Source organism: Mustela putorius, unplaced genomic scaffold (assembly GCF_011764305.1).
Source record: "Mustela putorius furo isolate JIRA1106 unplaced genomic scaffold, ASM1176430v1.1 tig00000145_pilon_pilon_pilon, whole genome shotgun sequence".
NCBI lineage: Eukaryota > Metazoa > Chordata > Mammalia > Carnivora > Mustelidae > Mustela > Mustela putorius.
In genome coordinates this window covers 6,181,644-6,197,259 of record NW_025421294.1, presented here as the reverse complement: position 1 = coordinate 6,197,259, position 15,616 = coordinate 6,181,644, and the positions used below count along the sequence as shown (strand labels likewise).

The 15,616-nt window shown below is 35.8% G+C and overlaps 1 protein-coding gene across 1 annotated transcript in view; it reads left to right on the top strand.

Moving 5' to 3' along the window:
- The window catches only part of RNF180 (ring finger protein 180), a 192,938-nt gene that overhangs the window by 34,863 nt on the left and 142,459 nt on the right, over window positions 1-15,616 (top strand). Inside the window, exons 3-4 of the mRNA XM_045075286.1 lie at window positions 12,012-12,107; window positions 13,704-14,663. Of these exons, the coding sequence (XP_044931221.1) occupies window positions 12,012-12,107; window positions 13,704-14,663 (1,056 nt within the window). The remainder of the gene's footprint in view (window positions 1-12,011; window positions 12,108-13,703; window positions 14,664-15,616) is intronic.

Below are 15,616 nucleotides of genomic sequence, written 5' to 3'. Positions count from 1 at the left end.
TGTTGTTTTAATTTCTGTAAATGAAATCACATTGTAAGTGGGTCTTTTTCCAGGAATTGTTGCTTTCACTGAAATCGCCATGTTTAGTACAGTTCTCACTGATTCTTACTTTGGTATAGTGTTCTGGCGCATTAATACTTCACAGTGTATAATGCATTCCTGCTTTGTCAGACACCGGAGTCTTACAGTGTTTTGCTCTTACAAACAGTGCTATTATGAGCTCTCTTATACATACCTTGGCACCCATGGGCAGGAGTGAATTTCTGAGAGTAAAGGCAGCAGCCTCCTAAGGCATGTGCACGCTCAGCCTTTGCTGGGTAGCCCTGAACTGTTTCTGCTGACAATGCTAGGAGCAGTGCTTGAGCATTGCTTATCACCCCCATTGTCACTGTCACTAGCATTCCACATCTCATCTCTCAGGCTCTTGGTGTTTTCTGTCAAATGGCTTTTTTTTCTTACCTGTTTTTTAGTAGGTGCTTTTCCTTTGGGGTTTTTTGTTGTTGTTTGTTTTTTGTTTTTTGTTTTTCTTTATGTGTTCTAAATACTAATCCTTTATTGGTTTTTCTATTGCAAATATCTTTGGCCAGTTTTTGTAACTTATATTGTACTCTTTGTGGAATTTTTAAAAGAACAGGAGTTCATCATGTACTGTAGTTGACTCTTAGTCATCTCCTTCATTTTTTGTACTTTTTGTTTAAGAAATTGTTCTGCGACCTGAGGGGAAGATTTTTTCCCTTTCCTTTTACTGAGTACCACAGTTGACATTAGCAAGTTTCCTTCTGTCTTCCTTTGTACAACACATTTACTATTCGTTCACCCTTGTACGGAGATTATAACCCAAATTTATGTAGGGGGTCCCCCTTAGAATCTCCTCACCTTGAGTGAATCTCAGACTATGTCTGCTGACCTCAGCACCCCACATGGACTTGAAATGACCCTCAGAAAAACACAGAGGATCAGGAAACTGGGAAGATGGCATCCATAGCTTTTGGCTCAAGGACCACATTTCTTTAGCCCCATCCATGCCAGGAAATGGAGGTCCCACACTCTGCTTTTTAGCATCAAAAACTTGATACTGGGATCACAGTGACTTGGTGCAGAATAACCAAATACCTTCAAAACCAAGCCTATTAGAAAAAAAGAGCACAGATACAGTCATCGCTTCTGCTTTCATAATACTGAGAAGGTATATCAGCCTGGTGGAAGCTAGGTCATGTGTGGAACTTGAGCTGTAAGGCAATCTAGGACATTTGAACTTTAGCTTTCCAGCCCCTGGCTTGTAGTAAGGCATGCAAGAAGGAATTTGGAAGGAAATTTTGAGACAGTTTACAGTGTCCACAAGGAGGACAGGGGCTCCTACCCCAGCTTTTAGGCTTAAGATCATAAAATATGAGCAAGAACCAAAATCAAAATCAAACTAACAAAAACCTGGGGCTAAACATAATTTGTTTAGCTACAATAATGAGACAAATCATACTTATATTGTTTATTTTGAAATATTTCTATGTTCTCTTTTGTTAGTGTCAGCATATATTTATTTCATACCTAATCTTTCCACATGCTTAGACTTAATGGTATCTCCTCTATAAGCTCATGGTGAAGTTTTATTCCCCGGTGTGTTTGCATCTGGAGATGGGTCTTTAGGAGGTAATTAAGGTTAAATGAGATCTTAAGAATAGGGCCCTAACCTGAAAAGACTGTGCCCTTATAAGAAGAGAGAGGTCTCTCTTTCTGCCCACCATGTGTGGTCTCAGTGAGAAGATGACCATCGCAAGCTAAGAAGAGCGATCTTTCTGGTATTTGAGCATGCTGCCACTTTGATCTCAGATTTCTTTTTTTTTTTTTTTTTTTTTTTTTTTTTTTTTTTTTTTTTTTTTTTTTTTGATCTCAGATTTCTAACCTTTGGAAATGAGAGGAATAAATGTCTTCTGTTTAAGTCACACAGGCTATGTCTGGTATTTTGGTAAGGGAGCCCAAGCTAAGAAACAACAAACAGTTCCTATAATAGACACTGGAAATTCAAACAAGAGCACAAGGGAGATGCCCTGTCCTTGCAAAGCTTTTGGGATGGTGGTTGATCATAAATATTAATTTATGGCCATGTAAATGGCAAAAAGAAAAAGTATAGAAAGCCATAAGAACATGATATAGACAGGATTGAACTAACCTGTCACAGGAAGGCTTGTCTGAGGAAGTGACTTGTGTGGGGATGTGGTGGAAGACTAGGGACAGCAATACATGAGGAAGCACATTCTACCCTTTGGGACCAGCGTGTTGAAAGGCCCTGTGCTGGAGAGAATATGGGCTATCCATGGAATTAGAAGATTTCCATGATTGGAGTTCAGAGATCAAGAGGGAGTGTGGCAGGATTTAAAACTACAAAGAAAGGTATTAGTTAGATCATTTATGGCCTTGTGAACCAAATTAAGGGCTTTGATCTTTATTCTAAAAGCTGGGAAGCTAATGAAAAGGAGTGATATGACCATTGAATTTTAAAAAGATAATTTTTGTTGTGTGTGTTGTGTGAAGAGTGAATTTTTGGAAAGTTGACAAGGTTGAATGTGGGGAGACCCTAAGTGAGGCTTTAAATCATTTTTTTATTCATTCTGACCTTTTGAGTAAAAAAAGTTTTCATTCTCAAGTACCTTCTCAGAGTACAAATAGGAAAAAAAAAGGGGAGGGTCAGGATAATAGAATTTGATTCCTTTATATTTGTAACACTCTAATTAATAATGTAAATGACATATTTTTTTTACCCAGTCTTTTCCCTGTTATGTTTATAGCCATGTAGTTAAATATACAGTTGGCTCACTTTTAATGAATTAGCTGAGGGAGTAATAATGCTAACATTGTAAATGCCAAATGTTAAACATCTTTCAAAAATATCATATAATATTAAATTGTCTATGTCAGCTTCTTACATTAAACCTGTCAGCTTAATTAAAAATCTTAAAGATCACTTAGTGATAAAATGATAGTGCATAACATTTATAATTTTAAAATTAAATGAAGTTCACCCTATACATAGCAACCAGAAACATTCCCTACCCTTAAAGAATAAACAAAAAAATAACAATGCCTTGGCTCCCCCTGCTGCTTGAACAAATTATTTCAGTTACAAAATATTTTGTCAGTATTTCTCGATAGCATTAAATGAAATTGGCTGTTAATTCCTCCTTCTTCTCTTCCTTCCTCCCCCAAATATAAATTTGAGACCTGAAAAAACTGTCTTGTGAGGTTTTTTTAAGTCCTAATAATACTGCTTTTGTAATTTTCAGTTTAATTTTTTCCCAAAGGAGATAACCATTCATGCTATTACTTTAAAGGCTTTAAATTCCTAAAATCGGGTTGCTTCCATTGTAGTCATTTATCTTAAAATACATCTGTTAAAATTTGTCTTATCACATATGTTTTTGATTTTTAAAAGTAAGTTGACAAGACAAACCATTAGAGACTCTAAATCTCACAAAACAAACTGAGGGTTGCTGGGGGGAGAGGGGTCGGGAGAGGGTGGTGGGGTTATGGACATTGGGGAGGGTATGTGCTATGGTGAGTGATGTGAAGTGTGTAAACCTGGCGATTCACAGACCCGTACCCCTGGGGCTAATAATACATTTTATGTAATAAAAAAAAAGGTTTTAAAAATTAGTTGACAGTAGACTTATAAACTTCATAGTGTGATGCCCTGCTTTACCTGTTAAACTATATTGGAAGTAAATACCATGAATATTACATATGTTTTCTAAGACTGTGTGTAAGTACAGGTGAAGTAGTTGGCAGTCTCATTTATAATTGAGGCTACTTTATTGACCCTGGCTGTCTTTGTTTGCTATACCTAAGTTTCCTGAGGAAAAAACAGAGAATACTGTACATTCTTCACCTAGCCTTTCACATTCCCCTCACGTGTATCCGTTGCTGTAATTGATTTTCTTCTTCCTCTGTTGGCATGAAACAATGCTTTAACTCTTAACTATTTAGAGAAAAATGTGTGCTTGCTTCATATTAATAGTTGTCAAATAAAAATCAGGTTAGGTCCCATTCAGAATCAGTTGTAGAATTTTTTTCTAAACCTACCATTCATCTTCTATAAGTTAGTGTATCATTTGTGGTTAATTTAAAAATAAGTTATGGCTCAGGTTTTTGGGGTTTTTTGTTTTGTTTTTTTGTAAGGGAAAAGTAGTATCATGATACTATCAGTAGTATCATTCTGTCCTCAGTGACTGAAGACGGAAGTTCTGAAGCCCGACTCTCTGCTGGAAATCCTTGCTTCTGTGACCTTGGACGAGTTACTTAAAAGTTACCTAATTGCTCTTGTCTTGGTTTCCTTCTCTGTAAAATAGTAAAAATCCTTAAATCCTTAAAACAGTCCTTACTATGCCTGGGCATAGTAAATATAGCATAAATATTAGTGAGCTAGTAAAAGTAAGTACCTTCTAAAATACCCTTCATAGTTCTGAGAACTGTGATTCCAGTTTATTCTTGTAAGAATGTTCAAGAAGCATCTCTACAATTTATAGTCGATGATGGTTTCTTTGTTATTATGGCCAGTCTTACAAGATTAAATATGATCACTTTATTTGATTACATAATATAATGGAGTATGTACAATGAAATAACAAAATGAGATAATAAATGTAAGGTACCCAGCATAGTCCCCGGCCTGTGTGTGTGTGTGTATAAATTTTATCTCCCTGTATATGGTAACATAGTGTCTAGTAATCATTCAATAAATATTGATAGATTGGGAGGGAGACAAACCATAAGTGACTCTTAATCTCACAAAACAAACTGAGGGTTGCTGGGGGGAGGGGGTTTGGGAGAAGGGGGTGGGATTATGGACATTGGGGAGGGTATATGCTTTGGTGAGTGCTGTGAAGTGTGTAAACCTGGTGATTCACAGACCTGTACCCCTGGGGATAAAAATACATGTTTATAAAAAATAAAAAAATTTTAAAAATAAAAAATAAAATAAATAAATAAATATTGATAGAATGACTGCCATTAATTTACTTTGACATTAATATGCTGCTGCTCTTTGTACCAGTGTAGAAATACTTACTTAGTCCATATATAGATAAAACCTTGAAAACTCAGAGAAAGTTTCGGACCTAATGTCAAAGTAAAAATGACTTTATTTGTGCATTCCAGCTTGTGTTCTCAATAACAGTCTTTTAAAAAAATTCATCACAGGGGCGCCTGGGTGGCTTAGTGGGTTAAAGCCTCTGCCTTTGGCTTTGGTCATGATCCCCGGGTCCTAGGATTGAGCCCCATAGCAGGCTCTCTGCTTAGCAGGGAGCCTGCTTCCTCCTCTCTCTCTCTGCCTGCCTCTCTGCCTACTTGTGATCTCTGTCAAATAAATTAAAAAAAAAATTCGTCACAATTAGACTAATCTCAATAAAGGTCAGCTCCTAATGTAAGGGGCTAATGTGTATGAGGCCAGACGTTTGTGAGATTAATTCTGTTCTGGTTTGTGAGATTAATTCTATTCTGCAAAGATGTTATCCATACCTTTGTTTCGTTTCTAAGGCAAGATATTTAGGTAAAGCTAGACTGCTTATTTTTATTGAGTCATTTTCAGTAACTTTCCCAAGGTTCTTTAACAGACAGATTTGTATAGTCCACTTAAATTTGTTAAGATGAGCTTTGGCTCAAACTGTTAAAAATTCACATTTTTAAAGGAATTTTCTCTAAGAATACAGGAAGTAAATGCAAGCACACTTCAGATTGAATCATGTTGTTGCATATGTCAGTAGTTGATTTTTTGTAACTGAATATTACTACATTACGTGGATCCTATGGTTGTTTATCCATTGTAGGGATGCCATAGTTGTTTTGGACGTTTAGAATGTTTATAGTTTTGAGCTATAATAAAGTTGTTATGAATATTTGTATACAAATCTTATGTGGACATCTATTTTCATTTCTCCTGGTTATTGCCAGCTACTGCTAGGTCTTAGGGTTAGTGCAGCTATTGTTTTTAAGTGACTGACTGAAGGTTTTCTAAAATGACTGTACCATTTTGCTTTCATGCTGGCAATGTATGAGATTTTCGGTTGCTCTTTGTAAGTACTGATACTGCTAGTTCTTTTCTTTTTCTTTCTCTCTTCATCCTCCTCTTTTTCTTCTTTATGAACTTTTAAAATAAATGTACAGTGGAATCCATTGTTGTTTGAGTTTGCATTTCTGCAGTGACTAATGGTGTTCTACCTTTTTTTAAATGTGGTTTTGAACATCAGTATGTGCCCTCTGTGAGGTGTCTGTTAAAAATCTTGTACTCATTTTTAAAATTGTGAGTTTTTTTTTTTTTCTTATTAAGTTGTAAGAAGTTTTTTTTAATATTCTGGCTAAAAATTTCTTGTTGGATACAGGTTTTGTGAATTTTCTTCCAGTCTGTGGTCTGTGTTTTTATTTCTTTACTGATACCTTTCAAATAGTTGATTGTTTTAATTTTTACGAAATCCACCTTATCATTTTTTTTTAAATGAATTGTGTTTTTCTACTCTGAGAATACATTTCCTATCACAGGGTTTTCTCCTCTATGTTTTCTTCTAGACAGTTTGTACTTACAGTGTAACCTTTTAGGACTCAGATCTATTTTGAGTTATTTTTATGTATGGTATATGGTAAGCATCAAGATTTTTTTGTTTAGCATAATACCCTCTAGTTAGTCAATCAGAGAAAGGCAATTATCATATGAGCTCTCTGATACGAGGAATTTGAGAGGCAGGGTGTGGGGTCGTGGGGGAAAGGGAGGGAAAAAATGAAACAAGATGGGACCAGGGAGGGAGACAAACCATAAGAGACTCTTAATCTCAGGAAACCAAACAGAGGGTGGCTGGAGGGGAGAGGAATGGGAGGGATAGGGTGGCTGGGTGATGGACACTGGGGAGGGTATGTGCTATGGTGAGCACTGTGAATTGTGTAAGACTGATGAATCATAGACCTGTCCCCTGAAGCAAATAATACATTGTATGTTAATTTAAAAAAAGATTGTTTGGGACTTTTTTGTTTTCTTTTAGCCTCATATGGTTATCAAGTTGTTCCATCACCACTTTTTGAAGAGTGTATCTTTTCTCATCACCTTGGCATATTTACCAAAAAGTAATTGAGCATGTATACAGGTCTATTTGGATTCTATCCTGTTCCACTGATCCAGTAAGTGTTGAAAGTAGGAAGTGTATGGACTCTGCCTTTCGCCTTCTGTTGCAGAATTTCTTGGGGTGTTTCAGATCATTTGCATTCATGTAAATTTTGTAATCTGTCAGTTCCTACAAATAAGCCTGTTAGGATTTTGAGTGGGATTGTGGTGAATCTGTAAATTAATCTGGGAAGAACTGATATCTTAAAAATATGATACATTCATTGGTTTAATTCGGTCTTCTTTAATTTCTTTGTGTAGCATTCTATCGTTTTCAGTGGACAGGTCTTGAATATGTTGCATCAAATTTATACCTAATGAGGGCGTATTTTTGGATACTTTTCTAAGTGATATTTTAAACATTTTTGCTTTCCCATTATTTGTTGTTAATATACAGAAATGTGATACACAGACCTTTGTATACTGAAATTTGACTTTGACTTTGTATACTGAAATTATGCAAACTTTTTAATTTAAACAGCCATTTTGGTGAATTCCTTAGTAGTATTTTCTTCATACTATGCTGACTACAAATAAAAGAGTTACATTGTTCTTTTTTAAAAATTGTGCTAAAATATACCTAATATAAAATTTACTACTAGTGATATTTAGTACATTTACAGTGTTGCACAGCCACCGTCACTGTCTAATCCCAGGACATCTTCATCCTCCCAAGAGGAAAGCCCATACTCATTAAGTTGTCACTCTCCATTTACCCTTCCCTCAAAACCCAGGCAACTACTGATCTGCTTTATGTCTATAGATGTGCTGGACTCTGGATATTTTACATAAATGCAGTCATACAATATGTAGCCTTCTGTGTCTGCCTTCTTTTACCCAGCATAATGTTTTCAGTGTTATCCATGTTCTAGCATGTATCGCTGTTTTACTTCTTTCTTCTTCACTTAATGTTCTTTTTTCTTTATTACCCATCTTATTTGATGAGAAGTTGTATCTTGTTATTTTATTTTTAATCTGTGTGTCTCTTTTCCTTTTCTTGCCATACTCTGCTGACTAGGACCATCAATATAGTGTGGTATAGAAAAAGTGAGAATGAATTGTATATGTGTACCACATCTTTATCAGTTAGATTGCTTCTATATCTTGGCTATTATAAGTAAGACTGCAGTAAGTGTAAATGTGAATCTGTCTTTTCAAAGTAGTGTTTTCATTGTTGAGGGGGCAGGCAAATTACCCATTAGTAGAATTATTGGATCATACTGTATTTCTATTTTAATTTTTAATTCTATTTAATTTTAAAATTTTCTCTTCTTCTCCTTTTCTTATGTTAGTCACCATACAGTACATCATGATCAGTGTTCCATGATTGATTGTTTGCATGAAATATCCACTGTTCCATGCAATCTGTGCCCTCCTTAATACCCACCACCAGGCTCACCCATCCCCTCCACCCTCCTCCTGTCAAAACCCTCAGTTTGTTTCTCAGAGTCCATAGTCTCTTTTGGTTTGTCTCCCGTATTTTTAATTTTTTAAAAAACCTCCATACTGTTTTCCACTGTGACTGTACCCATTTATAGTCACACCAAAAGTGATTGCCAATGACTTTTTTCTCCACATATTTGTCAACACCTGTTATTTTTTGAGCTTTTTACTTTAGCCTTTCTGACAGGTGTAAGTTATTGCTAAGTGTTATCTATTAAAATGCTTGCTGAGAGCATGTCTAATACCAGTTACTTTTACATTGCCAGAATCAGAAGTAATCAGTTTCTCTTATTTTTACTTGAATCAATTTTCAAATTAAATTTTAATTATACAAGTATTATTTAATATATTCTCCCAGTAAAGCAATAATGAGAAAGTTAACATTTCCTTTTAGTAACTCCCAACCTTCGTCTTTCTTCCTTCAAATCTAACCAATGTTGTCAACTCGGTACATGGCATCTTAGGTACTTTTTATATTTATATTTGTTTCCTTAGAAAAGTTGTAGTACTACTTATTTTTAGGTTGTGTATGCTTTTAATAGCATAGCTCAGAGTGCATTTTTTTCTAATTCACTTGACTTTTTAAAAATAGCAAACGGTAGTAGTAGAGGTGTATCTTATTAGTACAAACAAATCTAGCTCATGTTCTTTATATGTCATGGTACTATTTTCAGCAAGAATAGAGACTGATCCTTAGTAACTCATCTTCTGGAGTTCTGTAACTGCTTTCCATTTTTTTCTAGGCATTTCCAGCTACCCTAAGATGTTGCTCTATTTCTCTCTTCCTTAGGTACACCTCTTGCCTGGAGACAGACAGACATCCATTCTACCCCTGATAACCATCAGGGCTTTTTGTTTGTTTGTTTGTTTCTCATTTTCACCACATTGATATGTACCATTATTTGTGTTGTTCTCATCTATTATGTACTTGGAACTTGAATACATTGTGCTGCTATTTCCTCATTGATCTTCCAGAGGCTCCTCATAATTTCTGGTTCATGGAAATCTCCCCAGCTATATTTTTTAGTTCAGCTCTTGGTTACTTTTAGAATTGTCATTGATAAATACTTTGTTTTGAGAGGGAGGATACACCAGATTATGTGCTTACTTTACTATACTGGAGCCAGTAATTACTTCCCTCTACCTAATTTTTCCTTCTTTGGTTTTGTGAGAATCTAGGATAAAATAAACCTTTGTACGTCCGCCCAACACTCTTGTGAGGACATATATATTAGGGAGCAGTAAGATGATTGAGCTAGAGACTGTTTCTAGTATTTCCTCCTTTCTTCCTAACTTTGCTTTCATTCAATAATACCTTCTTCATTTTGACATGGATTTGCCTTGCCTTTTCTTACTCTTCTTTTTTTTTTTTTTAATTTCTTTTCAGCGTAGCAGTATTCATTGTTTTTGCACCACACACAGTGCTCCATGCAATGCGTGCCCTCCATAATACCCACCACCTGGTTCCCCCAACCTCCCACCCTCCGCCCCTTCAAAACCCTCAAATTGTTTTTCAGAGTCCATAGTCTCTCATGGTTCACCTCCCCTTCCAATTTCCCTCAGCTCCCTTCTCCTCTCCATCTCCCCATGTCCTCCATGTTATTTGTTATGCTCCACAAATAAGTGAAACCATATGATAATTGACTCTCTCTGCTTGACTTATTTCACTCAGCATAATCTCTTCCGGTCCCTTCCATGTGGATACAAAAGTTGGGTATTCATCCTTTCTGATGGAGGCATAATACTCCAGAGTGTATATGGACCACATCTTCCTTATCCATTCATCTGTTGAAGGGCATCTTGGTTCTTTCTATTCACGTCATAAGTTGCAGTCTGTTAGCCAGATTTAGAGTTTAGGCATCATTAATAAAACTATAAAATTTCTCTTTGGCCCACTATATACCCTTCTCAGAGGACTTTGTATTTGTCTTTGAACTATTTTCAGCCTGTGTTGTTGATTCAGACATTAGAAATGGAAATTTTTTTCAGACCTTTTAACAAAAGTATTTTTCCTCTGTTACAATCTTGAATTTGGCTTAGTGCTCTCATTTATAGTATATCAAATACTGTTGTGTACAGCATATGAAATAATGAAATGTGGTCTAACATACAACAATAGTTCCCTTTCGCATTTTAATTAAGTTGTGATCTTTTGGGAGCCTGACAGAAATTAGGTAAAGGTGGTTTCTTTATAGATCTTTCTGACATGTAAATAAATCATACTGAAACTTTTCTTGTATACTGGGCCACCATTTAGTATCTTAAGATGTATTCATGGAAGAGAAAGTGGTAGAGTGCCCAGAGGCGCCAACTTGGGAAATTAAACCTAGAAATTTGGTGATCTTGGTTCCACATCATAATCTAATGTAGATTATTTGGCAAAAGGTTCTTACAGAGATTCTGTATTATTTCATTCTTATCACTGTGCATACAGACTTTGCAAGTATGTTTATGTAATTTCCTTATTTAGTTTGTTAATGTAATTATAGTACCTAATAGTGTCACTGCTAGGGAAGTCTAAAAAAAATTTGTGCTTTGGCAACTTGGAAAAGCTACTGCTGTGTAAAATCTGATGCTGGGAATGGGTATATGGACAGAAGCATTATTTTTCCCTCTTCTTCTCAAGAAACTCTTTTCTGCCATCACAGAATGCAATTTTGTATACCCAGAAGGGATCTTAGCAATTATCAAGAAGTTTTTTACAGGTGAGAAAACTGAGACCCAGAGAGGTAAAGGTAAATTGGTCTAAGGTTAATTAAGCTTATAAAGAGTCCTGTATCTCCATTCTAGCCTGCTCTGCATTTTTCTGATATGTGTACAGTTTCACCTGTATATCACATATTTTCCTACACATCTGTTTCAGAAAGCCAAAAGTATCTCTCTCTGAAATTTTCTTCTTCTAATACAGCTGAAATTTAGTTGAGGCTTTTCTGGTTGCCAATGAATTTATTCCTCTCCCCCATCCTCTTGTACTTTTCTTGAGTACCTCAATAGATTGTTTGGCAGCTTCTTTTTTCTATCTTAGTAGAGTCCAGATGGAATCAGGGATTAAAGACCTGGGAAAGTTGTCATGAATAGCATTATTTTTTCCTCACATTCAGGAAAAGGAATAGGGTGCCAGATTTGTCTATTATGACTTTTTGCTAAATTTTAAATTTAATTTGATAAAATCAATGGAATGGAGGCTTTCTTTTTTTTTTTTTTTTTTTTTTTTTTTTTTTTCACAAGCAGCTATTCCTTGAAAATTTGTTTTTGTCTTTGTGGGTTTGCTTTGGGGTTGGGAATGAGAAGAGGAATGCAGGGGTAATTTTCTTCCTGAAATAAATTCAGATAAAACTGAATTTATATTTTTGTGTTTTACTCAAATAGGAAATTTGTTAAATAAATCCAGGACTGGTAATAACTAATATCATGCATTTTGATACAACAGGACAGATATGATTCTGCTGATGATCAGAGTATTTGTCATGTGTGGCACATGGATATAGAAGCTCTTCCAGAATGGATAAACTGCCTAATACAAAAAGTAAGTTCCTTAGTTTCTGAGTAAAATTGGGAATTTACTACTTCCAGGATTTTTTTTGGAGCTATTTTTCTTGAATTCATTTTTTCAAGAGATAAGAAAGGGTTTGTAACTCTTGATTACACCTACTGGCTTCTTCATTATTACTGGAGAGCTCCAGGTACTTTTCTATCTCAGACTTTAAAACATGGTATTTCCCCTTCCTTGATTGCTCTTCCCACAGTTATTTACTGCTTCCCTTATTTCCATGTATCTTTACTCACAATGAGGCATTGCCTCTGCAAACTGTCAGTTCCCCTACTCTGATATTATCACTCCACACTTCCTTTCTCCTCCTCTCTGATTTAAATAGCTATGTTTTACACACACACATACAATATGTAATATATAGTACTTGTAAGCATGCATGAGCATATATAACCTATATAAATATAAACATAAATACACACACACACACACACACGCATGTATGCACACGTGCTTACCCACATACATATATGGCTTACTGGTCTTGTTAATTGCCTAGCTCCCCTACCAGAATAAAAACTCCATAAAGTCAGAAATTTTTCTCTTTTGTTTATTACTGTTATCTCCAGCACCTAGAACAATGACTACTGAGTAAATGAAATATCCTATATTATTCATGTATGCATATGTGTATAAAATAAACTGGATAACTAATGATTCTCAGTGGTACAATCAATATCAAATTACCAAATTTTTAAGGCTCCTTAATGAAATATTATAAGAGCAAGAACTCACCTTGTTAACAGTATGATATTATTATTTCTCACATTTGGGGTGAAACACGCATTGAAAAAGTGTTAATGTGATTTTTGAAAAAAATATAGTTGCCATTCTCCCCTGACTTTTTTGTTGTTGTTAAAAAATAACATTTGATAGATATCCTCTGCATTCATTCTCACATTGTAATGATTTCCTGGGAACAAGCCAGTGCCCTGGCTTTCACTGTCCTGAACTTTACAAAATGTATGAGGGTGCTGCAGATATTCCACTGTCTCTCCTGAAAAAAAAATTTTAAGCCAGTTCATTATTAATTTCGCACTTACATATAGAAAATGCACTGTTATGTATGCAACCAGTATCTTTTGGTTGTATGTAAAAAGGCAGGAAGAGCTTTATTCTGTTGGTTGGGTAAGGTTCCCTCCCACAGTGTTTGGTATGCAAGAAGGGTATCAAAACAGACACTTTTCTGTGAGATTTTACTTGCAAATTAAGCTCTGTAGACTGATTTGCTTCCTGGTTCCATAGTGTATTTTTCTTTTCATTAGTTCACACTGTATCCATATTCAGCCTATTGTTTGAGAGATTCTTTTAGAATGAATGCTTGGGAGTATTGTTGGGGTGGGCTGATGTGCAGTATGTTATCATTCTAGAACTTTGGAGTTGCTTATCTCTGTTTATTAGAAGGCTTGTTTCCCTTTACTATTCTGTCTACCAATCAGAAAACAGAAAGCTAGCCTTTTCTGTGGCATAGAAAACTTTCATGTGGTTGGCTTTAAAAAAAAAATACAGCTCACATTCTGTTTGATTACTTTACAATGAAAGCATTGTCTTACTTTCCTTTATTACCTGTAGGCCCAGTGGACAGTTGGAAAACTGAATTGCCCTTTCTGTGGGGCCCGTTTAGGGGGCTTTAATTTTGTCAGCACTCCAAAATGTTCCTGTGGCCAGCTTGCAGCTGTACATCTCTCTAAGAGCTGGACCGATTATCAGCCAACACGGGCAGAAATAATGAGACCATCGCTGAAATACTTGTCACATCCTAGAGTTCAGTCAGGTTGTGACAAGGAAACTCTGCTGACAGGTGGTGCCTCCAGAAACAGAAATCACGGGGTTTTAAATATGGCCCAAAATAATAATGGCTCTGGAAGATTAACAGAAGCACTCTGCCTGGAGGTGCGGTCAACATATTTTCAGATGAAGAATGAAAAACTGCTCTTCAAAGCATCAGATCCAAAATACCAGCTTTTTGTTCCTCAGCTTGTGACTGGCAGATGCACTACAAGAGCTTTTCATAGGAAATCACATAGTTTGGATCTGAACATCAGCGAGAAACTGACTTTGTTACCTACTTTTTATAAAATACATAGTAAGACTGCTGCCTGTCCCAGGCTAAATGAAACACAGCCTATTCACCTTTCGGGCTTGCCTTTAGAATCTAGTAAAAATAACTGTTCCTTTCAGATTTCATCCAATTTTGATCCTAATATGCTGCTGCTGCACAGATTTTCAGTGGCTCCCCGTGAGACCCAGACACAAAGAGGAGGAGAATTTCAGTGTGGTCTAGAAGCTTCTGCGGTGTACTCTGACCATGCAAGTTCTAACAACCTGACTTTCGTGATGGACCTGCCCTCAGCTGGCAGGAGCATGCTGGAGGCCTCGGACCAGGAAGAGCCCCTCTCAGCACTGGACTTTCTGCGCTCAGGCAGTTTTTCCCTGGGGGCCATTAACCAGAGGCTCAGTAAGAGAGAAAGGAGTAAATTGAAAAATCTGAGAAGGAAACAACGAAGGCATGAAAGATGGCTACAGAAGCAGGTAATTTTTTGAAAAGGTTTACTAAAAATTCTGTGTGGTAAAATCTTGGGGTTTGGGGAGAGGAGCTAACTTTGAATACCTATATTATAAAAACATGGTTTTAATGAGTGTTGAAATGACATTTCTGTCTAGGTGAACTTCATAATCATGCACCTCTCTTAAAATCGGCAAGTGTAATCCTGTCTCTGTTCACATATGGTTAGGAAATGTCCTTTCAGGAAGTTTTCCTAAATCTTAGTATTTTACATGAATACTAATCTCATGATGTTGAGGTGAGATTGTCATATACATTTAAAATTTGTTCATGTTGGGATTGTTTGCAGTGATTTTATTTCAGGTCAGTTTGAAACAAAGAAGTCTTTCTAATTTAATTGAGTGACAAATTAGTTGACTTTCATCACTTTTAGCTTAAATGGATATTTTTAAGGAACATTATGTAATTATGTGCTCATATGATCCAGATATGGTTAAATCTACTGATTTGTGAAGTTTATCTTAATAACAATTGACCCTTATTGTAATTTTACAGGAAAGAGTGCTTCTCTATGGTTTAAACTCCTGTATCTATAATGATAGGTTCAAAAATGGTTATGCAAAAGTGCTGAGCAATAAATTGCAGGTGCTCTGGAGACCAATTAAAGCCAGTGGATGAGGTGCTCCTGAAAATTTGGAAGTTTGAGGACCAGGATATTTCTATGTACACTTTTTTTTTTTTTGCAAATTGTCTTTGTTACCTACTTGTTTATAGTAAATAGCAATTCTTATTAATCAGTATGTTGAATATTAACATCCATACAGCTTAAATATAGAAAGCTGCAACTTTGCATAATCATTTTTTTAAACAATTCAGCAAACTCATTGCTTATGATCCTAGTCATAGACTGAATAGAATAAAATTACCACATTGAGTGCTTCAATCAGGTTAATTATTTTTCATCATTTGGTTAGAGAGT